This window comes from Chelonoidis abingdonii, chromosome 14 (genome assembly GCF_003597395.2).
Source record: "Chelonoidis abingdonii isolate Lonesome George chromosome 14, CheloAbing_2.0, whole genome shotgun sequence".
Classification (NCBI taxonomy): Eukaryota; Metazoa; Chordata; order Testudines; family Testudinidae; genus Chelonoidis; species Chelonoidis abingdonii.
In genome coordinates, this window is record NC_133782.1 from 41,035,867 (window position 1) to 41,060,538 (window position 24,672).

A 24,672-nucleotide genomic window follows, 5' to 3' on the forward strand; every position below is an offset into this window, starting at 1 on the left:
TGGCTAAATGGCTGCAAAGCCAAGAGCTGATGGCTCCAATCAAGGTCCCGAACAAAACCAAACGCAGCCCCTCACTGATGTTCCCCACTTTAATCCAGATTAACCGTCCCAAACAACCACCCTAATCTGGATTAACCGGCCCAGGCAGCTCCCCCTGGCACAGGGCTGGATTCCGAAGCAGCCCCTCCCCAGGGGAGAAGTGAGCGAGCAGCGGGGTGGCCAATGGCGGGAGAATATGCAAACACGGCGTGGAACGCAAAGGGAGGGAAGGAAGAAGAAGGGAAGAGCGGAGACTGGACCAATCAGCCACAAGAGAGACGCTGGCGGAAGATGGCGTCCGCGCGTCTCGCCCCCAAGACACGGGCCGCCCACACCCGCCGAGTAGTCCCCGCCCACTCGTAGCGGGCTGGCCCAATCGCCGCTCCCTCCGAGGCGTTCCGCTTCCTCATTTGCATAGCCGCCCGCGATTGGTCCCCGGGCGCGGCCCGCCCTCTCGCTTTCCGATTGGCTAGTCGGTTCGGCGGCCGTGAGTTGGAGGCGGGGCCGTGGGTGTTTCAAGATGGCAGCTCCCGCAGCGGCCAGGCGGGTACGGAGGTTTTGGGGATCTCGCGGCGGCCCCTCCCCGCTCCGGGTGAGTGATCTCCCGCGCCCGGGACGTCGTGAATAGTCGTGAGGGGATTTGCATAAGGGGCGCGCGCAGTCTCTCTGCGGCGGGTGAGGGGAAGCAGAGCACGTGACCAGCTCAGCGCACTCCCGCCCCCGAAGGAGCCACGCCCCCTGGACATATAGCTCCGCCCTATGGCCTCCGAGGAGATCTGACCCTTCCCCCTACAACTAGCTACACGCTCTACAACCTCCTGGGCCATATAGCTCCATATAGACCATCCCTCCCCTCAGGCTGTATAACCCTGTGTGGACCAGACCCCTATGACCCTATCAGGACTGCATCCTAGAGCCAACCTCCCACTGCAGGCCATACAGCCTTCTATGGACCAGCCCCTCAGGCCTTATACTCTCTTCCAACCATATAACCCTGTACAGGCCAGAGACCCATGGCCATATAACCCCATATGGACCAGACTCCTCCCAGCCATATAACACTGTCTGGATCAAACCCCTTTAGGCCATATAACTCCCCATGATTGCCAGAAGGTGGGAGTTGCATGACGTGATGGATTGCCCTGCTCTGTTCATTCTTTCTGACGCACCTGGCATTGGCCACTGTCGGAAGACAGGCTACAGGGCTAGAGGGGCCATTGGTCTGACCCAGTATGGGTCTTGTGTTCTTATGGGTCTTTTGTTCTCGCGGCAATATAACCATGTATGGACCAGCTCCCCTCCCCACCATATAGCCCCCACTAGGGTTGCCAACAGTCCCTTATTACAAGGGATGCCCCTTATTTTGTACAAGATTAGATGTTCCTGAGTGCTGCAAAAGATACCCCTGGCAAAGGTAGGTAAATCCTGCTTAGTAGAATTATTAATAATAATAACTATAAAAATAATATTGAGCGAAGGGGTAGGGTGCTAAGAAAACAGTTCCTTATTTCTGAAATACGTCGGTAATTGTACCACTCCACATGCACCTTAAAGCTTTGTAGGGACCAGCTCCCTGACCAAATAACCCCATGTGGACCAGTCTCTCTCCAGTTATATTACACCATATAAGAACACAAGAATGGTCATACTGGCTCAGACCAAAGGTCTATCTAGCCCAGTATCCTGTTTTCTGACAGTGGCCAATGCCAGGTGCCCCAGAGGGAATGAACAGAACAGATAATCATCAAGTGATCCATCCCCAGTCACCCATTCCCAGCCGCCGGCAAACAGAAGCTAGGGACACATTGCTGCCCATCCTGGCTAATAGCCATTGATGGACCTATCCTCCATGAATTTATAGACCTCAATCATATCCCCCCTTAGTCGTCTCTTTTCCAAGCTGAAAAGTCCCAGTTTTATTAATCTCTTCTCATACGGAAACCGTTCCATACTCCTAATAATTTTTGTTGTCCTTTTCTGAATCTTTTCCATTTCCAGTATATCTTTTTTGAGATAGGGTGACCACATCTGCACGCAGTATTCAAGATGTGGATGTACCATGGATTTATATAGAGGCAATATGATATTTTCTGTTTTATTTTCTATCCCTTTCTTAATGATTCCCATCATTCTGTTAGCTCTTTTGACTGCCGCTGTTCATCGAGTGGATGTTTTCAGAGAACTATCCACAATGGACAAGATTCTTCTTCTTTGGGCTATATTAACCCTCTGTGGAGCAGCTCCCGCTCCCCAAACCATGTAATACCTTGCATACCTTGTATAACCAAACAGTTTAACAAAAAAATGAAGCAAAAGTACCGTATCGATGTATTAAGCAAAACCAAGGGCTCATTAATGATGTTGTAATTGTATTCAGATAGACAAGACAGTAACTCAGTGTGTTCTAATAAAAATACCCCGAGAAGTGTATAAAGAATGCATGGCTTGCAAAGTAAAAGCGTCCTTAAGTGGTATGGAGCAGGGAAACTTGCCATCTTGAATTGATGCATGCTGGCCCTGGCCTTGCTTGGAATAGCAGATGGAATTGCTCGGGTGCAGGTTCACTTTGGGGGAGCAGGCTCCACATTGGGACATTAGTGAAGTGGGAACTGCCCATGCCGGTGATAACAAGTATTGTGGATTGGCTGTTGAGGGCCGCTCCTGGAATGGAGCCAGAGAATGTTATTTTCTTTGACCTGTGCTTTGGTTCACGTTGAAATGTCCAGTGGTGATAGATCAAAAGATTGTGCTGTTTTGGAGCAGTTTGTCATGGGGTGATTAAAAGAAAAGCCCAGGTGAAATTACAGCAGGATGGTTCACAGGCAGAGCAAGCGTACAGTGTGGGTTCGGGGCTGGACCCAAGGAGGTGAGCGGGCAGCCCCTGCCTCGTACTTTGAGCCTGGGGTTAATGGCGGTGGAAATGATTAGAGCGACTGTGGACTTGGGAACACGTTGCTGAGCAGAGACCTTCAAAAGGAAGGTGCAGGAGGATGGGGACGCGGTGCCAGTGAAACGTAAGCTAATGGGGGAAAGGCAAACAAAAGGGGTGCAGCGTCGGCCTGGCCTGACGTGAGTAATGGGATGTGGATGATGTTGGACGTTGGCCCCATTTGGAGGCAGGATTAGGGAGGTCAGGCGGTCTGGGAGCAGAATCTCGGTGCTGGCTGAGATAAGGGGAACGCCCAGGGAGCCGTTTACAGCGGATAAGATAAGCCTGGGTTGTAAGCTGAGGTGGAGAGTAAGTCGTGCATGGACAGCGCGTGCTGGACAGGGATTGGTTCCTCCGGAGTACCCAAACCAATCCTCAAACGTGATGCAGTGTGGTCAGTGCAGGGTGACGGGCCAGTGGAGCTAACGCATGAGAGAGTTCTCTCCCCCTTTTCCACCCCCACCACGTAACTCCGTATGTCCCATCTTGCCCCATGCCATATGACCAGGTAATGACCAGCCTTCCTCCTTCAGCTCCCTAGTCTAAATGTGACTGTATTGCTATGTAAAACCATATACACCCATTTCTGACATTGCCACTAACCCAGACCTATTGGAGCCTGGGGCCATGGTCCTACTTGGGCTATATAACCCTACATTGACTAGCCTACCAGGCTATAATCATATAGAGCTTGCTGCTGTGCATCCTTCTGGGCAATATCCCCCATATGGCCCTGCTACACTCATGCCCACTGGCTGAGCCATACAGCCCCATATGACCTTCCCATGCAGGCCATATAGGGATGCATGGACTGATCCTTGCTGCCCTGCTCTTCTGATGGCTCTCTCCCCGCTCAGGCCTTCGCCACCATCATCCCAAGGGTTTCCCAGGTGGACAACTCCTCCAACTTTCTGGGCAATGTCCCCCACCGCCGGCACCCAGGGGTGCTGCATCTCAGGAGTGTCCGACTCCCGGCTGAACTGGTGAAGGCTGCCCAGCTGCTGGTGGAGCGTAAGTAACTGCTGGACATGAGGGGACTTGGTGCTCAAGAAGCAGAGTGAGGGGCTCAGTATGAGTGCTCCCTCCTTGCTCTATTGTTACTCAGCTGCCCTGCCCCAGAGCTGGCTGCATCTCTGTGCCGGGCGAGCCGTCCCCATGTGGTGTTGTGTGCGGCTCTTACCCAGCTGCCAGACTCCAGAGCTGGGTACATCTCAACACCAGGTGATCCCTGCTCTGTTCAGCGTGACGAGCTTCTCACTAGGCCCATTATATCTCATTCATCCCCCTCCAGAGTCCACCGTACATGGGTTGAAGGACCAGGTGGTGGCCCTGACCAACTACCTCTGGAGTCGGAAGCGTCCCCTGGAGGCCAACGAGCTGCAGAGGAGAAGGCAGCAGCTGGAGCAGCAGCTGAGGGAAAAAGTCCAGTCCTGCACAGCAGGTGAGCACGGACTGGGGGGCAGGATGGGAAGGGATAGCTCAGTGCTTTGAGCATTGGCCTGCTAAACCCAGGGGTGTAAGTTCAATCCTTGAGGGGACCACTTAGGGAACTGGGGTAAAATTCTGTCTGGGGATTGGTCCTGCTTTGAGCAGGGGGTTGGACTAGGTGACCTCATGATGTCCGTTCCAACCTTGACTGCCTGCTCTTCCCATGCAGTCAGTGCTGGCTTCAGTACCCCACAGTGCTGCAGGGTGGTACGGCCTGGTTGGGGGTGTTCTCCTCACTCAGTGTTCTCTCTCTGTTTGGTCTCCCCCAGCCGTCTCTGTGCTTAACCCTCTCTCTCTTTGTCAGACTCATCCAGCCCCCTGACTGACGCTGAGGAGGAGAAGCTGCAGAGGAGGGTGCTAAACAGGCTTCGAAAAACCACCTATCACTGGGAGGCACTGAGGTGACACTCTCTCGGGGTTGCAATGGGTCACCGGCAGTGCTGAGATGCAGCCAGTTCTTGTGTGGGGCAACTGGGGAACAGCTGCACATCAGTGCCACATAGGGACGGCTCAGCCGATACTGAGATGCAGCGAGCTTTGGGGTGGGGCAGGGAATAGATACACAGCAATGCCACACAGGGACATCTCGCTCACTCCTGAGATGCAGCCAGTTCTGGGGTGGGGTGGAGCATCTGTTTACTAACCCCAAATTTTGGCAGGCAGGGAAGGAGGTCACACAGGAATGCCTCTCCCAGCACGAAGATGCAGCCAGCTCTGAGGTGGAGCAGCTGGGAAATAGCCGCACGGCGACGCCACATGGGGATGACTCACCAGAGCTAAGGTGCAGCCAGCTCTGGGGTGGGGCAGTTGGGAAATAACCACACGACGACGCCACATGGGGATGACTCACTAGAGCTAAGGTGCAGCCAGTTCTGGGGTGGGGCATGAGATCTGTTTACCAGCCCCAGTTTCTGGCAGGCAGTAAAGGAGCTCAGCACTGGCTCTGGGGTGTGTGTGGGGGGTCAGCCCCCAACTGACATGCTGTATGTGTTCTTTCCATCTCAGGTATACAGACGAGCTGAGTCTTGTGTACATGGCAGCTCGACTGGATGGGGGGTTTGCGGCTGTGTCCAGAGCCTTCCATGAGGTGAGACACAGTGCTAAGCATTAGACCCCACTCCCCTCCCAGAACTGGGGAGAGAACCCAGGAGCTAAATTTCCTCTAAGCTGCATGGCAGCACAGCTGCCTATTAAGCCCCGCGCAGGGGCTCAGGGCTATGGTGGGGAGAGGTACTTCTCCCCCAGCGTGGACCTACCATGGGACAGGCATCCCTCTCTGCTGGCCATGGCATGGACCTTTCCCGGACGGGAGAGAGGAGCCTCTCCCTTGGCCCAGCCCAGTCCAGCCCCGCCGGAGCTGCCACAGCTGAGAAGAAGCGCCTCTTCCCCGGCCTCAACCTGCTGCAGCGAGAGAAGGCTGGAGAGAGTCCTCTCTCCCTGCCGTAGCCCAAGGGGCAGCCGGCATCCCAAACCCCTCATCCCTGGCCCCACCCCAGAGTCCGCACCCCAACACTCCTCCCCAGCCTTGAGCCCCCTCCGGCACCCCTCATCCCCGGCCCCATCCCAGAGCCAGCACCCCAACCCTCTTCCACAGCTCTGAGCCCCCTCCGGCACCCAGCACCCCTCATCCCTGGCCCCACCCCAGAGCCCGCACCCCAACCCTCTTCCCCAGCTCTGAGCCCACTCCGGCACCCTGCACCCCTCATCCCCGGCCCTACCCCAGAGCCCGCACCTCATCCCTCTGCCCCAGCCCTGAACCCCCTCCATCATCCTGCACCCCTCAGCCCCATCCCAGAGCCAGCAGCCCCAGCCAGAGCCCTCACCTTCCAACCCTCTTCTCCTTCTCACACTTCGAACCCCTCGGCCCCTCTCCTGCCAATGAATTATGTTATGTGCACCAATATGAAGGTGGTGTGTCACACCTCAGCGCCATACTGGTGTACATAAAATTCATTCCACACATGGATGTTAAAAAACTAGAGGGAACACTGTGCAGGAGTCCTGGCTCCCAGCCCCCTCGCTCTAACCACTAGCCTCCACTCTCCGAAAGGAAGTAGTGCGATTCTCCGCCTGTCGTCTATGCGGAGCTGTGCTGAGGCTCATGCGGTTTCTCTTTGCTCTGCCCCCTAGATCCAGAAGCGAGTTCCGGACTTTGCCCCTCGCACCCTTCTGGATTTCGGCTCTGGTACGGGCTCCGTCAGCTGGTGAGTCTCTGCCCTGTGGGGGGGACGTTTCCTGTGGTGCTGATATCGCTGCTGGTGTCTCATGCTCCCACCTCTCTGTGCAGGGCAGCGCATGGTGCCTGGGGCCAGACCCTGCGTGAGTACCTGTGTGTCGACAGCTCCGCCCCCATGCTGGCCCTCGCAGAGCGGCTGCTACAAGGTGAGGCCTCCAGGGGCACTGTTGAGTGCCCAGCCAGCATTGGTAGGGCTCCACTTCTAACAGCAAGACCCCTCTGCCATCCCAGAGCTGGGAAAGAACCCAGGAGTCTGGGCTCCCAACCCTTGCCCCCCCCAACCACTAGACTCCGCTCCCCTCCCAGAGCCAGTGAGAGAACCCAGGAGTCCTGGCTCCTAGCACCCCACACACACACTCCACTCCACCCCTCTGCCACCCCAGAGCTGGGAAAAAACCCAGGAGTCCTGGCTCCCAGCACCCCAACACACCACTCCACCCCTCTGCCACTCGAGAGCTGGGGAGAGAACCCAGGAGTCCGGGCTGCCAGGCCCTTCTTTCATCACTCATTCCATTGTCTTCTGTCCTGTCTGTTTCCCTCTCTGTGACCCCTGCCCTGATGTCTGTTTGTCTGTCCCTCCCTGCTCCAGGTGGCTCTGAGTCCCCGCAGGCCCCACTCTTTCCAGGCGTCTATTTCCGGCAGTTCCTCCCCGTCTCGCCCAAGGTAAAGGGCCCTGCCTGTAGGGATGGCAGAGAGTGGGGGATGAAGGGGCAATTGGGTCTAGAGGGGAGCGCTGTGGGGGCTCCAGTGCTTTGCAGGGAAGCCTGGGAGTGGGGGCACCAGTGTTGTTAGATTCTGGCTTGCCACGGCTGCTCACCCGCTGCCATCCCACATTGCTCTGCGGTTCTGTTGGGGAGGCAGCACCAGAATGCGACTGGCTCTGGGGTGAGGGGACAGCAGCAGCATGAAGAAGAGGGTGTGGGTGAGAGCGACTGGATGCTGGGGCATTCTCCAGTGGGGGAGGGAGATCTCTGGGGATCTGCCCCAGCATCCAGTCGCTCTGGGGGCCATTGTCTGATCTCCTCCACCCGTCCACATCCCATGTCTCCCTCCTGGGGCACTTGCAGGTGAAGTTTGACCTTGTGGTCTCAGCCTTCTCCCTGAACGAGCTGCCCAGCCTGGCCGAGCGCAGGGAAACCATACGGACGCTGTGGAGGAAAACGGACAGCTTCCTGGTGAGTGATCCCTTGCCTCTCTGCCCCCCTACCCAGAGTCCCCCTCCCCTGCCCCGGATCTGCCTCCCTGCCCCCCAGCTTCTCCCTCCCTTCCCCCAGGTTGGTCCCTCTACCCCCACTCCCCTCCCCCAGCCTGTAGTCCCCTNGGGAACCCAAGACCCAAACCACTTGGGTCTTAAAACAAGGAGAAATAAACCACCCCCAACTCCTTGCCCCCCCCCCACCTGGGCTCCCCCTCTCTGTCCCCCAGCTCGTCCCCCCCATGCCTAGTCTATTCTCCTCCCCCTAAGATCAGCCTCTCTAACATCCAAACCTCTCCAGGTGCTGGTGGAGAACGGGACCAAAGAGGGTCACCAGATGCTCATGGAGGCACGAGAGATCGTTCTGGGGGTGAGGGGACCCTGCTCCTTCCCTGGGGCCATGGTGGGAGCCCCACTACAATCCCCTTTCCCCACCCCCAGCAGCTTTGGCAGGCACCCAGCCCCTGGGGGAGGGGAGAACAGGTAGACAATGGGACCCAGGTGCCTGGGACAATAACACAAAGTGCTGGGGGGCCCCTTGGGAAAGGATTGGGAGGGGAAATGGGACCCAGGCATCTGGGCTGGCAGTGCAGAGCTCTCCCGTCCAGGTACCCCCGTGGGAGGGTCTGGGATGGAACAGGCCCCAGGCGTCCGGGCCGGGAGTGCAGAGCTGTGCCCTCCAGGGGGAGGGTCTGGAATGGAATGGGACCCAGGCGTCGGGGCCGGCAGTGCAGAGCTCTGCACCCAGGGATCACAGGGGGAGGGTCTGGGATGGAACGGGACCCAGGCGTCCAGGCCAGCAGTGCAGAGCTTTGCCCCCCCGGGTACCCCAGGGGGAGGGTCTGGGATGGAACGGGACCCAGGCGTCCAGGCCGGCAGTGCAGAGCTGTGCCCCCCAGGTACCCCAGGGGGAGGGTCCAGGATGGAACGGGACCCCAGTGTCCGTGCCGGCAGTGCACAGCTCTGCCCCCAGGGATCCCAGAGGGAGAGTCTGGGATGGAACAGGACCCAGGCATCCAGGCCGGCAGTGCAGAGGGAACAGGAGGTGTATGTAGCTGGTTCCCTTTGGGCTGTAACTCCTCTCCCGTTGGCCAACAGGGGGGAGACAAGGTGGTGCATGATCCACGGGAGGCTCACGTCTTCGCCCCAGTGAGTATTGGTGGGGTGGAAGGAGTGGACTAAGGCCTGGAGGGGGTTGGCCGGACAGGCTGAGGCCATGTGGAGGAGTTTGCGGGGTGGGGGAAGGGGGCCGGGGTCGAGGTTCGGTGGGTGGAGTTTGGGGTGGGTGGATTGAGGCCAGCCAGATGCCCAGAGGGTGGGCTAGTGGGGGACGCGGGATGCTCTAACATTGGTCTCTGTCCCCTAGTGCCCGCACCACCTGCCCTGCCCACGGCTGAACCCCGAGCGGCCCTTGCCCTGCAATTACCTCCAGGCCTACCAACCCCTCCCCTTCCGCTGGGTGAGTGCCCCTCCCACCGGGCAGCAGGGTATATGGGGAGCTATCCTCCCTCCTCCCCCCTGCCAGGCAGCAGGGCATTTGAGGAGCTGTGCCCCCCTCCCACCGGGCAGCAGGGCATATGGGGAGCTGTGCCCCGCTCTCACTGGGCAGCAGGGCGTATGGGGAGCTGTGCCCCTCCCACCAGGCAGCGGGGCGTATGGGGAGCTGTGCCCCCCCGCCAGTGGGCAGTGGGGCGTTTGGGGAACTGTGCCCCTCCCAACGGACAGCAGAGCGTATGGGAAGCTGTGCCCCCTTCCCACCGGGCAGCGGGGCATATGGGGAGCTGTGCCTCCTCCCCCCCCCCCCTGGGGCGTGGGGGACGTTGATATGGGGAAGCTGTGCTCCCCTGCACGGCGGGCCAGCTGGGCTTTTGGGGAACTGTGCCCCTCCAACAGAAGCAGATATATGGAAGCTTCGGTGGATGGCCCCAAGGTGGGGGACTGCTGACTGCAAGGATGGGGACAGGGTGGGGCCAGAGGCTAGGGTGGAGGGGCTGGGGAGTCGGACTGTTGGAGCTTTGCAGGGACCCCCTGGCCTTTGTGTGTACTGGGGGTTATAACGCTGGAGAGGGGCGGTAACTTAGGTGTGGGGGTTATAACGCTCGCGTTATAGTGTCACCCACACCCCCACCAATAACCTCGCACTCGCGCGCCCGTCCCCACCCGTATCTCCTGCCCGTTGTCTTTGCAGAATCGAGCTGAAGAGGAGTTGGTTCTCTTCTGATCCTGACGCCGGGGACGGGGACGAGCGAGGAGCCCTGGCCCGCAATCAACCCAGGCTGGTCTGGGCGTTGCCCGGCCATGTCCACTGCCACTATGCTGTGCTGACGGGAGCCTGCAGCACGCGTGAATCACCTGCGCGGCCGTCACGGCAGTATCCACTTTTGCCAACGCACCGGGGATGGGGCCTGCTGGCTGGGGGAGGGGGGGGGGTACGGGGATGGGGCCTGGGGCCTGGCTGGCTCAGGGGGCAGGGAGTGGGATATGGGGCATTTCCCTCTAAAGGGCACCGGCTCCCTTTCTGCTGGTCCCAGGTTGGACTGGCTGGCTTATGGGGTGAGGATATGGGTAAGGGCCTGTCCCTCTAGGGAGGTACCAGCCCCATCTGGCCCTAGGTCGGGGACTGGCTGGCTCAGGATGGTGGGGAATGGGTACAAGGCCTGTCCCTCTAGAGGGTTGCCGGCTCCCATCCGGAGCTGGAACTTTGCTGGCTTGGGAGGGCGGAACCTCACCATGCCTCTCCCACAGAGATCTGTATCGCTGGGCCGGCTGAGTCCTGGAGGAGATTGGTGGGATGGTGCCTGTTGACGATGCCCCTCGGGGAGGCCGTTCCGGGGGGGAGTAAACCTCCAGTCCATCCCAGGAACATTTGTGAGCTCCGAAAGTTCGCTGCCGAATCTGTCGCCCGACCCTCCCTCCTGGGCACTGACATGTGGATGGCGGCAGGAAGCGCCCTAGTGGATTGGCACTGGTGTGTGTGTGGGGTCTTCTGATGGCCCCCGTCGCCTGCAGCACTGCAGATGCTGTTCCCAATGAGCATGGGGGAGCAGCAGGACTCCTGGGTTCCTTTCTGCAGCTGGTGGCTTCTCGGCACCCAGGTTGGGTCCAATAAAGAGAGTCTGAAACAGTCCACGAGCTTCGGCATCCGTTACTGCGCAGGGTTCGACTGGCAACAGTCTGGGAGTCAGGACTCCTGGGTTCTCTCCCCAGCTCTGGGAGGGGAGTGGGGGCTGGTGGTCTAGAGCCAGGGGGCTGGGAGCCAGGACTCCTGGGTTCTCTCCCCAGCTCTGGGAGGGGAGTGGGGGCTGGTGGTTAAAGCAGTGGGGGCTGGGAGCCAGGACTCCTGGTTCTGTTCCGTCACTGTGTCCTTTCCCCTTGTGGGTCTCGGTTTCCTCTTGTGGGGAGCGAGCAGGCCCTGCGTATGCTAGGCTCGGGGGAGTTACTGCTTGCTGCCATTGCAATAGCTTGGGCTGGGAAACGGGCTCAGCTAGTTCCAGGGAGCCCCTGGGCATGACCCAGCTGTGTGCGTAGGCTTGGCATGCGACCACAGGGCTGAAAGGGGGTTGGGGGCGGGGAGGCTGGGCTCTGTGTGGGCCCAGCTCCCTGTGGGACAGCGCTGCCTGTGGCCCTGCACCCTGCTTCCTGCACACTCATCCCCACTCCCCCCCCGCTTCGAGGGATAGCACCTGCTGTGGGCCCCCCATCCTGTTCCTTTTGGGACAGTCTCTCCTGCAGGGCCCTACCCTGCTCCCTGCGGGACAGCACCCCTGTGGGCTCCCACTCTGCTCCCTGCCAGCATTGCCTGCTAGGGAAGAGCACCCCCTACTGAGTCCCCATCCCACTCCTTGCACCGCAGTGCCCCCTACCTAGTGCCATACTGGGACCATGGGGCCAGCGCTGGCTGCCAGGGGACACTGAGGGTTAGACTGCATCAGGGCCGTGGCCCATGAGCTGCTGGTGGTGGTGTTGGGAAATGCTCCATGGAGAGTAAATAGCAGGAGAAGGCCTGGGGTGTGTTTCAGGAGCCAAGCTGCAGCGAGGTGCTGATACCATCAGAGGAGCTTAGCTAATCCCCACTAGGGAACACTGGCTGGGACCCATTCACAGGGTGTGGGGACCAGCTGGCTTAGTGGGGTGGGGAATGGAAGATGGGGCTGGGACGCTGGCTCCTGTCTGCCCCCAGTGCGGGAGTCAGGGGCTGGGAACAGGGCATTCAACCTCTTCCTTCTAGGAGATTCTCATCTGGCCCCGTTTGTGACCAAACCTTCCAGCATTGCCTGGCCAGTAACAAAGCTCGAGGTGTCCTGCAGCAGTGGAAGCAACATGGTGATATTAGTCTGGGGTGCGCATGACTCGGTTTCCCCACTCACCGTGGAGACTGTGTGTGAAGGGATGAATTTCTCCTGGAAGGAGGAGGGGAAAAGCGTCACACAGACAGCAATGCACTTCCTAGAACTGTCCCCATGTTACCGGAGGACAAAGGACCTCAGCAGCAGAGACCCTGTGGAGCCTGCTGGGCAGCTACCGGGCATGGGGCTGGGAAGTGGGAGCCAGCTGGAATCTAAGGCTCTGGCTGCCCAGGGCTGGGGCAGAGATGGGGAGGCTGGGTTGGGAGCAGCAAGGCAGCCAGCGCCTCTCAGGTAACACTGACTTTAGGCCCTTTCAGCCCAGGCTGCGGGTGAGTAAGAGGCGGTGGCTTAGTTTGCCAGGCTGGCCTTTGCCACTGCAGGTCCCTGGTGGTGGCTCTCCCGAGGGCCTACTGGGCAGCCAGGGGGAGAAATGGGTTCTGGATCTGACCGGCTGTCCTTGAGGGCCTAGCACCCGGCACATGAAAAGGGGGAGCAGTCAGAGACGCAGCTGGCACTCCTGTGAATTCAAGCCAGCAGCTGGCTGAGGTGGAGGGCTGACCAGGCCTAGGCGGGCTGTAAGTTTGAGGTCTCTCCATCCTCACCCCGCTTGGGGCCTGGGAGATGCTGATCTGGCACCATCCAGCCTGGCACCAAACCCCTTGACAGCTGGAAAATCCTCCCGGGCCAGGGCCCACTGGGTATTAGGGAGAGATGGGTGCTCCATACGAGCGTACCTAAGCTGCTAGGAATGCAGCAGGTGACTGGGCAAGTGGTGGGGAAAAGTGCTCTTGGGAAATGTTTACCCAATAAATTATTTAATGGTGGTGCAATTAAGACTGAAGGAGGGGCGGGGGGAAGAAGGGGGTGGCTCCCTTCTCCTGGCTCCTGGGAGGTTATTCACTCCGGAGCTGGGAGGCACTGGGGAAGGTGTCAGGAGCAGAGCAGGAGAGGGAGCGAGTAGCAGCAGAGATGCAGTGAAGGGGAGGGAGAAGGAGGGAAGGAAGGAGAAGTGGAAGGCAGAGGAGCAGATGGAATGAGGTAGAGATGGGAAGGAAGGAGAGGAGGATGGCCAGGGATCTGGGGACGGCCTGACACAGCCTGTGCGGCACAGCATCTCCCACTGATTCCTGGGGCTTGGAAGGGTCTCCCCGGCCAGGCCTGGGTTCGGCTGAGGGCTCGACGCCAGCTTGGGCTGCCTAGGATTAGGGTTAGGGTCATCCGTGGTGGGAGTCTCCCTAGCCTGGGACGGGTTAGGCGAGAGGGGACAGGAGAAGACGAGCTAGCAGGGCATTGTGGAGGAGGGGCTGTAGGGTGTGAGCCCAGGGTAAGGCCCAGCTGTATCGCCCGGCCCGGCCCTCCTGGCGCCTGCGCGGATGGAGCCGCTCCTGACGGTGAAGATCGGCTGCCTGGTGGCTCTGCTGTTCATCACCCTTGTCTGTGGCCTCATCCCGGCCCAGGTCAAGTGGTTCCAAATCAAAGCGGCTAAAGGTGAAGAGGGGCTGAGGGGTGAGGAGTGGGACAGTGGCTTCGCATCCACATACGCACCCTTCTGCTCCTCTATCATCTATCCCCATAGACACCCCTCTGTTCATCCATTTACCTACCTATCCCCATAGACACCCCTCTGCTCCTCTATTATCTATTCCCATAGACACCCCTCTGTTCATTCATCTACCTACCTATCCCCATAGACACCCCTCTGCTCCTCTATTATCTATCTCCATAGACACCCCTCTGTTCATCCACCTATCTATCCCCATAGACACCCCTCTGCTTCTCTATCATCTATCCCCATAGACACCCCTCTGCTCATCCATCTACCTACATATTCCCATAGACACCCCTCTGCTCCTCTGTCATCTATCCCCAGACACCCCTCTGCTCATCCATCTACCTATCCCCATACACACCCATCTATCTATCTGTCTGTCTGTTTCTTGCTGCTCCTCACTCTTGTTCTCTGTCCGTGTATCTGCCTGTCTAGTGCTTCCCCTCCACTACCCCCTGCAGGCTTCTGGCTCCAGGGGCAGGGAAAACTGCTTAGAATATAAGGCAATGGGACTGCTGCAGGCATGAATGATACCTCCACCCTGCCCCAGCCCCATCACTGCCTCCCGATGAGGCAAAAGAAACAGCCACACTTGGGGCTCTGGACCTCCTGAGGGAAACTGAGGCTGTGTCTGTCCAGCTCTGTCCCATTTTCTTTCTTAGCCATTATTTCACCCTTGTTCTTCCTATCTGTGCCCAGCTCTTCCTTCCTGGGGAGCTGTGTGGCTTTCACTCCACCCTCTTGCCAGTTCTTTAGTCACCCTTGTTCTGTTAGCAGATCTTAAAACACTTTGCTAAGGAGGTCAGTCTCATTAGCCCCATTGTACAGATGGGGAAACTGAGGCACAGAGAGGCCAAGTGACTTACCAAGCTCACCCAACATCCTGAGCCAGAATTGGAACCGAGGTGTTCCTGGTGCCAGTCCAGGGCTCTGTGCCTGCTGTCCCTGGCTCTGGCTCTCTCACTGCCCCAGGCTGTGCGCTTCCCCATTTTGAGACTCACCTCCCAGGCTGGGATCCCCTTGCTCTGCCCTGCCCCATGGCCTTGGCCTCACCCGTCCCTTTCCTCCCACAGGGCGGCACCGGCGCATTCTGAGCTTCATCGGCTGCTTCGCAGCAGGGGTCTTCCTGGGTGCTTGCCTCATGCACACAGCCGCCGATGCACTGACAGACATCCAGGGGGAGCTGGGCAAGCGGCTGCAGCAGGTGAGATGGCGCAGGGACGCACGGGACCCCCTTGCTCCAGCAGGGTGGTGCACACAGAGCAGGGCCTGTCCCCTCCAGCAGGGCGGTGCAGGGACACACACACACGGAACAGGGCCTGTCCCCTCCAGCTGGGGGTGCAGGGACACCCCTCCAGGTGTATATGGGGTCAGTGCACCTCTTGCCCCCCAGCGCAGTATCTGACTCCCCCTGTTTCCCCACAGGCTGGGCAAAACCTGACTGGGACTCAGAACGACTCGTCTAGGGCCAGTGCCTGTGTGGCTGAGGTGAGTGTCTCCAACACCTCTCTGCTGGAAGTACCCCACTGCGGAGAGGCAGGAAGAGGGCTGCTATGGGGAAAGAGCTGTGAGAGCAGAGCTAAGGGCAGGGGGAGCAACTGGCTCTTGTCAAATCTCCACTTCCAGATACGGGAAGAGAAGTCAGGACTCCTGACTCCCAGTCCCACCCCCGCTCTCATGCACTAGACCCCACTCCCCTCTTAGAGTTGGGGAGAGAACCCCCCCCCCCTCTAACCCACTAGACCCCACTCCCCTCCTATGGCCCGGAAGAGATCCCAGGGGTCCTGGCTCCGAGCCCTCCCCCTCCGCTCTAACCACTAGACTCCGTCCTCCTACATAGCCCTCCCTTTGGGACCCGCTTCTTAGGCTGCAGGTGGAGATGGGGAAAGTCGGGCTGGGTGGATGCGTGCGAGTCCCTCTGAAACAAACCATGTCTCTCCCTCCACCTCCCCATCCCTTTCCCTACAGCTGGATTACCCCTTTGCAGAGCTCGTCATCTCTCTCGGCTTCTTCCTTGTCTTCCTCACTGAGAGCCTGGTGCTGCACTGCTGCCATGTGGCTCCACCATCCCACGGGGCCCCGGGCAAGGACCCTGCTTGCTCAGCCCCCAGTGTCCCCTCTGTCCCGCACTCCCACGGGGCCACAGTGCCCAGCGTCCCCTCCGTCCCGCATTCCCATGGGGTCCCGGTGCCCGGCGGCCCCTCACCTGGCTCTTTCCGGGCCCTGGTGCTCTTCATCACGCTTTCGCTGCACTCACTCTTCGAGGGGCTAGCGGTGGGAGTGCAGCAGGGTGAGGCTGGGGCCCTCCAGCTCTGCCTGGCTGTGCTGGCCCACAAGGGTGTGATCGCCTTCAGCCTGGGGCTGCAGCTGGTGCAGAGTGGCACCCGGCCCCGCTGGAGGCTGCTCTACCTGGGCATCTTCGCCCTCATGTCCCCCTGTGGCATGGCCATTGGCATTGGGCTCTCGCTTTCAGGCGGGGCAGCCGGCGGGCTGGCCATGGCCCTGGTGGAGGGGGTGGCAGCTGGCACCTTCCTGTACATCACCTTCCTGGAGATCCTGCCCCACGAGCTGAGCTCCCACGAGCCACCCCTGGCCAAGTTCTCCTTCATTGCCCTGGGCTTCACCGTCATGGCCACCATTGCTGTCTGGGCCTGAGGGGGAGGCAGGGTTGGGTGGGGGCTCCAGGGGCCATGCCCTGTAGAGACTGACCCCAAACGGTCTGTCCCCTCTAGGAGGCATCAGCTCCCATCCGGCCCCAGGGCAGGGACTGGCTGGATCAGGGGAGTGGGTTATAGGACATTGGGCCTCTCCCATCTAGGGCTGTCTCGGAGGGCTGGGGACATGGGGCTTTCCCCTCTAGGGGGTGTTGGCTCCCATCCGGCCCCAGGATGGGGACTGGCTGTCTCGGAGGTCTGGGGACATGGGGCTTTCCCCTCTAGGGAGTGCTGGCTCCCATCCCACCCCAGGGTGAGGACTGGCTGCCTCGGACGTCTGGGGACACGGGGCCTTTCCCCTTCTGGGGGCCTTTAGCTGAGCCATTACAGACTCATGGGCTTCGCATCAGGGGTGGTGAGTTTAATTCCCTGCTGCCGGTTACCCATCCCACGACATGGTGTTACAGAGCTGAACTCCCTCCCACTCTCCAGGGCTACAGCCCATGGGCAGTACAGCACCAACCCCTCAGCTTACCCCTTCCTCTAGGGCTGAGGCTGCTAAGGCTGCGATTGACCCATGGAACAAACTCCCCGGGGCCTTTTGGAAAGATACTTTAGCCAAATACCCATTGCTGGGGGAGCTGGGTGGAATTTAGCAGCCTGGACTAGACAGGTCGGACTGCAGCTTGGTGGCCCTCTGAGCGCCAAGCTCATGGATGTCTGTTCTTTGAGCCCGTTCGTTCAATAGATGTTGCCACTGAAATAAAGCATGTGTGTTTTGTGTGCATATCTGCTTGTGGTTCCTTCGGGCCCCTTTCAGCGGGACAACGTCCAAGCACCAAGCATCCCCCACTGAGTGGGTTTTGAGGATGCGGCCAGACTCGGTGCTGTTGAGTGCTGGGAAAGCCTGGGCTGGGTTTTAAAGCCAATCCAACAGAGTGTAGAACCCAGAAAGGCCTGCCATTTTCAAAACAGACGAGGGATTTTGTGGGCCCGGCATGCACCCCTTTAAGAGCTCTGGCTTACATAAAGGGCCGAGCCCCCGCACTTGCAAAACCAGACCTCTTTAACCTGGCTCAGTGTGGACACCCAGCAACTGCAGTGCCCCAAATCACTAGCCACAAAAATCATCCCGCGCCCTGGTTCTGCGAGCAATGATCTGCAAGGCAAGCCAGTGCCACACCAGGTGTGAACGGTGTTGTGTCACATACAGCCTGCTGCTGGTCAAGGCATTCTCTCCGTGTACTGGAAATATGGCCCGATGGTTCACATCCAGTAAAGGTGACCAATCGGTCTGCTGCCGGAGCGGAGATGTTTGCCCATCGCTCCAGAGAACTCTTCCACCCACATAGTGCTGTCCAAACTGGTGCTTTAGTCCGTGAAACTTATGTTGGTCAGGGGTGTGTGTGTGTGTGTTTTTCACATCTCTGACCAACAAAAGTGTTGCCAACAAAAGTGCTAATGTAGATGTAGCCTATTAGGCTGCATTTTCTAGGCGCTCTAAAATCCACACGCTCTATCACGTTGTTTTGAAATGTGCCATGTCTCCTTGATGTCTGTGCTAAGGTAAGGGGGGCAAATTTGGAGTCACTTGGCCCAGGGGTTCCTGAGACACAACGCCGGTAAACTGAGGCCCTGAGAGTGAAATCCTGCGGTTCTCTGTGGCTTGGCTCTGGTTTGGTTTCAGACGGGTGTTGATCCTGTGTCTCTCCTCCTCGGCCAAAGATGCCGGTTGTACGAGGCAAATTGATCCCCCTGGGCTGGCCCACGGTGACAAAGGATGATTCTCCAGGAGACGGCTCTGCAATATCTGCCAATCTCAGCGCACCCCAGCTGGGCTGTGCCTTTCACTGGGCACAGAGCGGGGGCTGAGCTGTTGGTGGGAGAGGGGCAGGGAGGCACTTGCTGCCAAAGCTCTCATCAGGACAGGATGGCAGAAGAGCTCTGGAGAGAGACAGCGAGCAGGTGCCAGGTGACAAGAAGGCCATTCCTGCAGCAGATGGGCTGAGGATTACAAGCTTGTAGCTCAAAGCGATTTCCTGCTGTAGGAAGGTACGTACCAGGCTGGCTTATCGGCCCCTCTAACCCGGTATTCCCTGCCCCCCCAATCATACCCCAAGGTCAATCAGGCCTCATCTCCCCCGCCTCCGCTCACATCAGACCCCTGGGTCATCCAGCCCACTCACCCCGGCTAGTCCGGTAACTCCCAGCTCTCTGCTGCACCAGAACAGACCTGGGATCCAGACACTGCAGACACCCAGTTGGTTACACAATGTGTCCATGGAGCCAATTTCACATCAGCTGCCAGTCAGGACTGAGGGGCACCAGCAGAGCTGGGGGTGGGGGCAGCCCAGGGGTCATGGCCGGTGTTATTCCAGCCTCAGGCTCCGTCCTGGTACAGCTCTTCCAGTGCCACTGAATCCTCAAGGAGGAGGGAGGTAGCGACTGGTCCTTGTCTCCCCTCCCCTTCCAGAGCCGAGAGAGAACCCAGGAGTCCTGGCTCCCAGACCCCTTGCTCTAATCACTAGATGCTAATGGGTTAGAGCAGGGGATGGGAGGTGGGAATAAGAACCAGGACTCTTGGGTTCTCCCCATAGCTGTAGGAGGGGAATGGGATTTTGTAGGTTAGAGTAGGGAGGGTGGGAATCAAGCATCCCAGGTGTAGCAGAAAGCAAGCCTGAAACATGAGACTTTGTATCAAAGGCCCTGCATGAGGCCTGAACTAAAGTAGTGGGTCAAACCTGGTTGTTAGCTAAGGCTGGAGAGCAGCAGGGCAGGCTCTAGGTGGTTTGCAGCCCCAAGCTCCGGGAGCCCAATTGCCCAAGCAAAAAAAAAGATTGGCCGGAATGCTGCTCCTGGAATTGTGCTGCCTCAAGCACGTGCTTGCTTTGCTGATGCCTAGAGCCGGTTCTGGAGAGCAGACTCATTTTCTATCTCTCTAAGTGGACTCAGTGTCACTAGATGGGAGAGAACACCACACCCAGGAGGTGTGTGGGTTACACAGGCTCACGGGACCTGGCAAGAGCAGGGCTGGTATTGCAGAAACACACACATTCCTGAGAAGTGCTAGGCACAGGACACTCACGCAAGCGCAGTCAGAAGAGTGATAGCAGCACACCCTGGTACCAAGTGTGGGTACAAACACTTATCCAAGAGTACACTGACCCCCTCTTAGCGATAAGGGCAGGATGGAAGCATAATGAATACAAATGTTTTGATCCACCCACCATGTTCAAGGTAAAAGGTGGTAACTAATCACATCAAAGAGGCAGTAACTAGCTATGTCAGGCAATATGTAACTCGTTTGTGTCGATGAATAACGAGGGGTCTCACAAGCAATGTCTTTGGCCAGCCTAGGGGACAATGAAAAGTCCCACCGCTCACTGAGCTGCATCTATTGTCAGAGGCTACATGTCTTAGTATCTTCATAGAGTCTGCCAGGTGCTATTACCATGCTTCGTCGACAATAAAACAGACCAGGTGCTTTCGCTACTAACCTAAGTTTTGTGGGGTTTGTGAGCAGTGCAGCACGCAGGAAAAACATATACATGGAGCCAACAACTGACAACCCTGGTGACCCAACCCACTGTAAAAACTATAACTTTTAACTTTTAAAACAGAACGAGAGGGAGAGAGCAGAGAGGCGGGAGAAAGAGGGGCGGGGGTGAAGAGCAACCTAGGAAGGTAGGCAGAGCTGAGCCAAGAGAGATTAACTCTATCAAGGTATCTTAAAGTACCGGCAGCAGCAGCCAGTTTAGCAAACTGAGAAAGGATATAAAAGAAAACTTAAATGGTAGGTAAAAATATTTGAGAAAGAACGTTCTTTTTTGATCCGTGAGCCAGGAGTATGTGGCTCCATAGGTTAAAGCAGTTGGAAACTCGCACCCCTGGTTTTTATCCTGGCTTGGAGAGGAGAGTGGGGGTCATTACCTGAATTTGTTCCCCTAGTGTTTATTGCTTTTGTCTGCATGCCAAGTGGATTGCGGGAGTGCCCGCACATGCTGCAGTTAACTGTTTGGGGGCACCTCCAGGCATCAATGCATCAATTCTTGGTATTAACCCACTCCATTTGGGGTTTTCACTTTGAGATTCTTTTTCATTCACTCCCCTGAGATAGAGTCACAGCTTCTGTCTCCTAATGTGCTCTGTGAACTGTTTCATTTTTCCTTCATCTGAGTTCCCAATCCAGTGACTGTATTGTTTGCTACTTCTCCCTGCCGGGCACTTACTTGTCCCGTTCTGACAGGCCCCAGTCTAGGTCTCGGTTTAAGTTTAACCAGGACCTGTTTTTTCGTACGGTTGTGGTTGCACTGCAGTGGCCCCTGTTTCATTTTTTAATTTTGCTAGGGCCACCTTTTTCCATTCTGTCCCCATTCTTCAGGCACAGGGGAGCTACCAGAAGCCTGCCAGTGACCACTAATATTTCTAACGGGATGGCAAGTGTCTTTTTTGCAGATGTTTTCAGCTGTTTCCAATGTTTTATTCTGTTTCTGTGCTTGCTGTAAGGTAAACACTGTTATGTGGTTACCTTACTTTACCATCTATACATTTAAGCTCCATCTGTCCCTTAGTTTTTACAATTCCTTTTATGACTGATGGACAGATAATATTTTTCAATTGTTTTTAACATTCTTATGGAATGTTAGGTCCCCAGATCATGATTGAGGAATGGGGTTTTATGAGTGAGCCTTGGGGGCACCCAGATAATGAATAAATATATGGATAATATGGATATGATATATATGTATATAAATACAGCTTCCATATGAGGAGAGTTTAATAAGACTAGGACTTTTCAGTGTGGAAAAGAGACGACTAAAGGGGGATATGATAGAGGTCTATAAAATCATGACTAGTGTGGGGAAAGTAAATAAGAAAGTGTTATGGCTGTTCTGATGTGTTGTACATATGAGTATGTATGCATAGTATGTAGGTGTACATATGACACCATCTTATATCCAAGCATAAATTATTTTTCCAATCTGGTGTTTTAGTCCGGCCCTTTTACTTTGGTGATGCAGATAGCAACACACTCCTACCAGGCAATTACAATTATCACCTGTATCATCTTTAGGAGTAGGCTGAGTGTTTGAAATACTGGGATAGGCATTAGAACAGTGTGTCCCACAGTGCTGAGTATATGAGAAGTAAAACAGAAATTTGGGGTAGTGACATTAGAAATGAGGCCTTTGTATATACATTTCTTGTGATTAGTTACTATATAGTACCTTCCACCCATGTCATAGGTTATCTTGGCTGCTGGTTGTCTGCCTCTGGAGTAAGCTTCGCTGGGCAGGACACAGGAGCGGATAGCTTCTCTGCTCCATTGGTTGCATTGCTCTGTGATACACCAGTAGCTGACATAGATCCAGTTGTTCCTTATAGATGGTGTTTTCCAGATAACCTGCTGAATGCATGGCAACCAATTTATGAAATATTGCTGTGTCGGGATTTAATACTGGTACTGAGACACTGAACCAGATGGTTTTGAATAACATGTCCCCTACTTAGGATGCAGTTTTACTGACTCAAATTATGACTAGTATTAATAAGGGAGTGGAGAAACATTCCCAGTGACAGTTTCTGTTGGAACCATTCCAGGGCCAGGAATCTGTTTGGTTTGGACAAAATGACATTTATGTTCACAGAAAAAAGCTTTGCCAATTTTTTTTTAACCAGTCCTAACTGGGCACAGGAGGCCAGGTTTGTTATAGTGTTTCGGTGCCTGGTAAGATTTTCAAATGCATCTAGGTGCCTAACTCCCTCTGCTTTCAATGGTGCAGGCATCTAGGTGGTTCAAAAATCCCCCTAGAAGCCCTAATGCCTTTGCAATCTGGCCTTTAAACATCCTTGCAGGTCTGGCCCTGAGTCACTGTGTGGCAGTGCCAGGAACGCAGGTTGAGTCTTCTAAGGGCCCCGCCAGCTCCCTGGCTGGTGATCGCTGTTGTGTGAATGTAAGTGGAGTAAATGGGCCAAGGTGCTAATAAAGCCCAGTCACCATCCAGCACTAGCCAGTGTTAAATGAGGGGCAGGGAATGGGACCCAGAGACCTCCCCCCACTCAGTGCCATGGCAAACCCCGCTAAGCAGCCCTTAACCTTCTATTAATGCCACAGGAAAGGAGGGGTATAGCTAGAACTCTGTTATTAAAATAATCCAGCAATTTGGTGGCAGCAATAGTAAGGAGAATTGGGGACTGTATTTCAGCTACATGGCAAGGGAGTATGCACATGAGAAGCCAGCTTCTCCCTCATAGTTACAGCAACACATCCCCACTGAATTCAGGAGGGTTTTTAGATATTACTGAGAGGAGCCTTTGAACTTTGAAGCATTAAATCCAGCTGTCATTTGCACAAAACCCCTAATTCCCTTTCCTTGGCACAGGACAGTCTGGGAAGGAACCCCGCTGCATTTGGCAGTCTCTGAGACGGTATCCGAGATGGTGATAATGAATCTCACATGGGCGGGGAAAAGAAGTGAGCTGGGGCAGGCTGGAGCTGCTGTTAAAGTCCATCTCGTTTCATCCTGGGTGGTGTTTGGGGTTCTCCAGAGCAGGGAGGGGTTGATGATGTCATCTGGGTCCCTCTCTGTAGCCCGAGCTGGCCAGGACATGTCTCAGGATCAGGATGACGAAGACCTGGGGTCCCAGGGACGGTGGGGGGCAGCCCTGATAGTGATTTGACTCCAGTAGCCCCCATCTGCACTTCCTCATTTCCCCCCAGCATCTCTGTCGTGAAAGGCACCAAAGAGAGTAGTGGGAAGAATGGGCCATCTCCCACTGATTTGTCCCCCAGTCTTAGGCCTAGTTTCCAATACTCAGTTTTGGTTCACTGATTTCCGGCCCCACATCTGTCTTGTTTCCCAGACTTGAGCTTGTCACAGGCCTTGAGGAACACTAGGAGGCCTTTTGTTGGAGCTAATTCCATCTCTGTCTCCCTTTCGTAGCTTTCCCACCCACCGCTGTTAGTGTAGGTTGCAGGCGCAGGGACTTTCCCTCACTCTTTACAGTTCTGCTCACAAGGAGGGTAAAAGTCTCGACTCAACTCTCGCATCATTGACCTTCCTTTGCCTGCAGGGGATGGACCCTCTGGAGTGGATGGGGAAGGAGAACAACACCTCAGTGACTGAATTCATCCTCCTCGGTCTCTCCAGCAAACCAGCGGAGGAGCTCGTCCTCTTTGGGGTCTTCACAGCCATCTACCTGGTAGCCCTGATGGGCAATGTGCTTATCTTACTGCTGGTCAGCCTGGACTCCCGGCTCCACACTCCCATGTACTTCTTCCTGGGAAACCTCTCCATGGTGGACATCGGCTACACCAGCTCCACCGTGCCCAAGATGCTGGCCAATTACCTGTCAGGGGACAAGTCCATCTCATGGGCCGGTTGCCTCTCCCAGATGTTCTTCTTCATCTCCTTTGGGGGGATCGAATGCCTGATTCTGGGGGTCATGGCATATGACCGCTACGTGGCCATCTGTCACCCGCTACGCTATGGCATGTTCATGAGCCAGAGGGTGTGCACTCTGTTGGCTGCAGCTGCCTGGGCCATGGGCTTGACCAACTCGGCCGTGCACTCATCCCTGATGTCCATCCTGTCCTTCTGCCGGGGCAACGTCCTCCACCACTTCTTCTGCGACATCCCCCCGCTCTTCCAGCTCTCCTGCTCTGACACTCGGGCCAACCAGGCTGTCACCATTGTTGTGGGAGGTGCTATCGTCTTCAGCTCGTTGCTGGGGACCCTGGTGTCCTATGTGCACATCGCTATGGCCGTCCTCAGGATCCGCACGAGGGAAGGGCGCCTCAAGACCTTTTCCACCTGTACCTCCCACCTGACCGTGGTCAGCCTTTACTTTGGCACTATCCTCTTCACCTACCTCCGCCCCAACTCCACCTACTCACAGGAGCAGGACCGGGCACTGCCCGTACTCTATGGGATCATCATCCCCATGCTCAACCCCATCATCTACAGCCTGAGGAACAAGGATGTGAAAGGGGCACTCCAAAAAGCTCTGGGTAGATGCTAGGCAGGTATTGTCTTCTACTGGACAGTGCACAGGTTTGGGAGTCTGGACTCCTGGTTTCATCCCCAGCTGTGGGAGAGGAGTGGCATCTAGTGGGTAGCATTTGCAATGGGTATTGGGAATCAGGACTCCTGGGTTCCATGCCCAGTTGAGGGAAGGACTCTGGGTGTGCGTACACAAGGGATTTTGATTCTATCTGGCAAAAGTGAAAGTTTTT

The 24,672-nt window shown here is 56.5% G+C and overlaps 3 protein-coding genes across 3 annotated transcripts; all 3 read left to right on the plus strand.

Annotated features, from left to right (window-relative positions):
* Positions 1-616: 616 nt before the first annotated feature.
* On the plus strand, positions 617-9,832 carry METTL17 (methyltransferase like 17). Its single transcript, XM_075072118.1, has 13 exons — positions 617-631; positions 2,862-3,476; positions 3,826-3,979; positions 4,260-4,409; positions 4,761-4,857; positions 5,462-5,543; positions 6,587-6,660; positions 6,744-6,838; positions 7,282-7,355; positions 7,760-7,867; positions 8,189-8,257; positions 8,986-9,036; positions 9,254-9,832. The coding sequence occupies exons 2-13, from the start codon at positions 3,462-3,464 to the stop codon at positions 9,830-9,832; spliced, it is 1,548 nt and encodes a 515-aa protein (XP_074928219.1). The 5' UTR covers positions 617-631; positions 2,862-3,461.
* Positions 9,833-13,113: 3,281 nt separating this feature from the next.
* Positions 13,114-17,216, plus strand: SLC39A2 (solute carrier family 39 member 2). The gene is made up of 4 exons (XM_032772912.2): positions 13,114-13,721; positions 14,856-14,986; positions 15,208-15,270; positions 15,751-17,216. The coding sequence occupies exons 1-4, from the start codon at positions 13,607-13,609 to the stop codon at positions 16,435-16,437; spliced, it is 996 nt and encodes a 331-aa protein (XP_032628803.1). The 5' UTR covers positions 13,114-13,606; the 3' UTR covers positions 16,438-17,216.
* Positions 17,217-23,500: 6,284 nt separating this feature from the next.
* Positions 23,501-24,458, plus strand: LOC116819688 (olfactory receptor 5AR1-like). Its single transcript, XM_032771632.2, has one exon. The coding sequence runs from the start codon at positions 23,514-23,516 to the stop codon at positions 24,456-24,458; it is 945 nt and encodes a 314-aa protein (XP_032627523.2). The 5' UTR covers positions 23,501-23,513.
* The last annotated feature ends 214 nt before the right edge of the window (positions 24,459-24,672 follow it).

Excerpts from the sequence above, each read along its gene's own strand:
- LOC116819688 (XM_032771632.2), top strand. The coding sequence starts at position 23,514 with ATGGACCCTCTGGAGTGGATGGGGAAGGAGAACAACACCTCAGTGACT.
- SLC39A2 (XM_032772912.2), top strand. The coding sequence starts at position 13,607 with ATGGAGCCGCTCCTGACGGTGAAGATCGGCTGCCTGGTGGCTCTGCTG. Across the intron at positions 13,722-14,855 it reads CCAAATCAAAGCGGCTAAAG|GGCGGCACCGGCGCATTCTG; the intron begins GTGAAGAGGGGC and ends TTCCTCCCACAG. Across the intron at positions 14,987-15,207 it reads TGGGCAAGCGGCTGCAGCAG|GCTGGGCAAAACCTGACTGG; the intron begins GTGAGATGGCGC and ends GTTTCCCCACAG.
- METTL17 (XM_075072118.1), top strand. Across the intron at positions 4,858-5,461 it reads TATCACTGGGAGGCACTGAG|GTATACAGACGAGCTGAGTC; the intron begins GTGACACTCTCT and ends TTTCCATCTCAG. Across the intron at positions 6,661-6,743 it reads GGTACGGGCTCCGTCAGCTG|GGCAGCGCATGGTGCCTGGG; the intron begins GTGAGTCTCTGC and ends CTCTCTGTGCAG.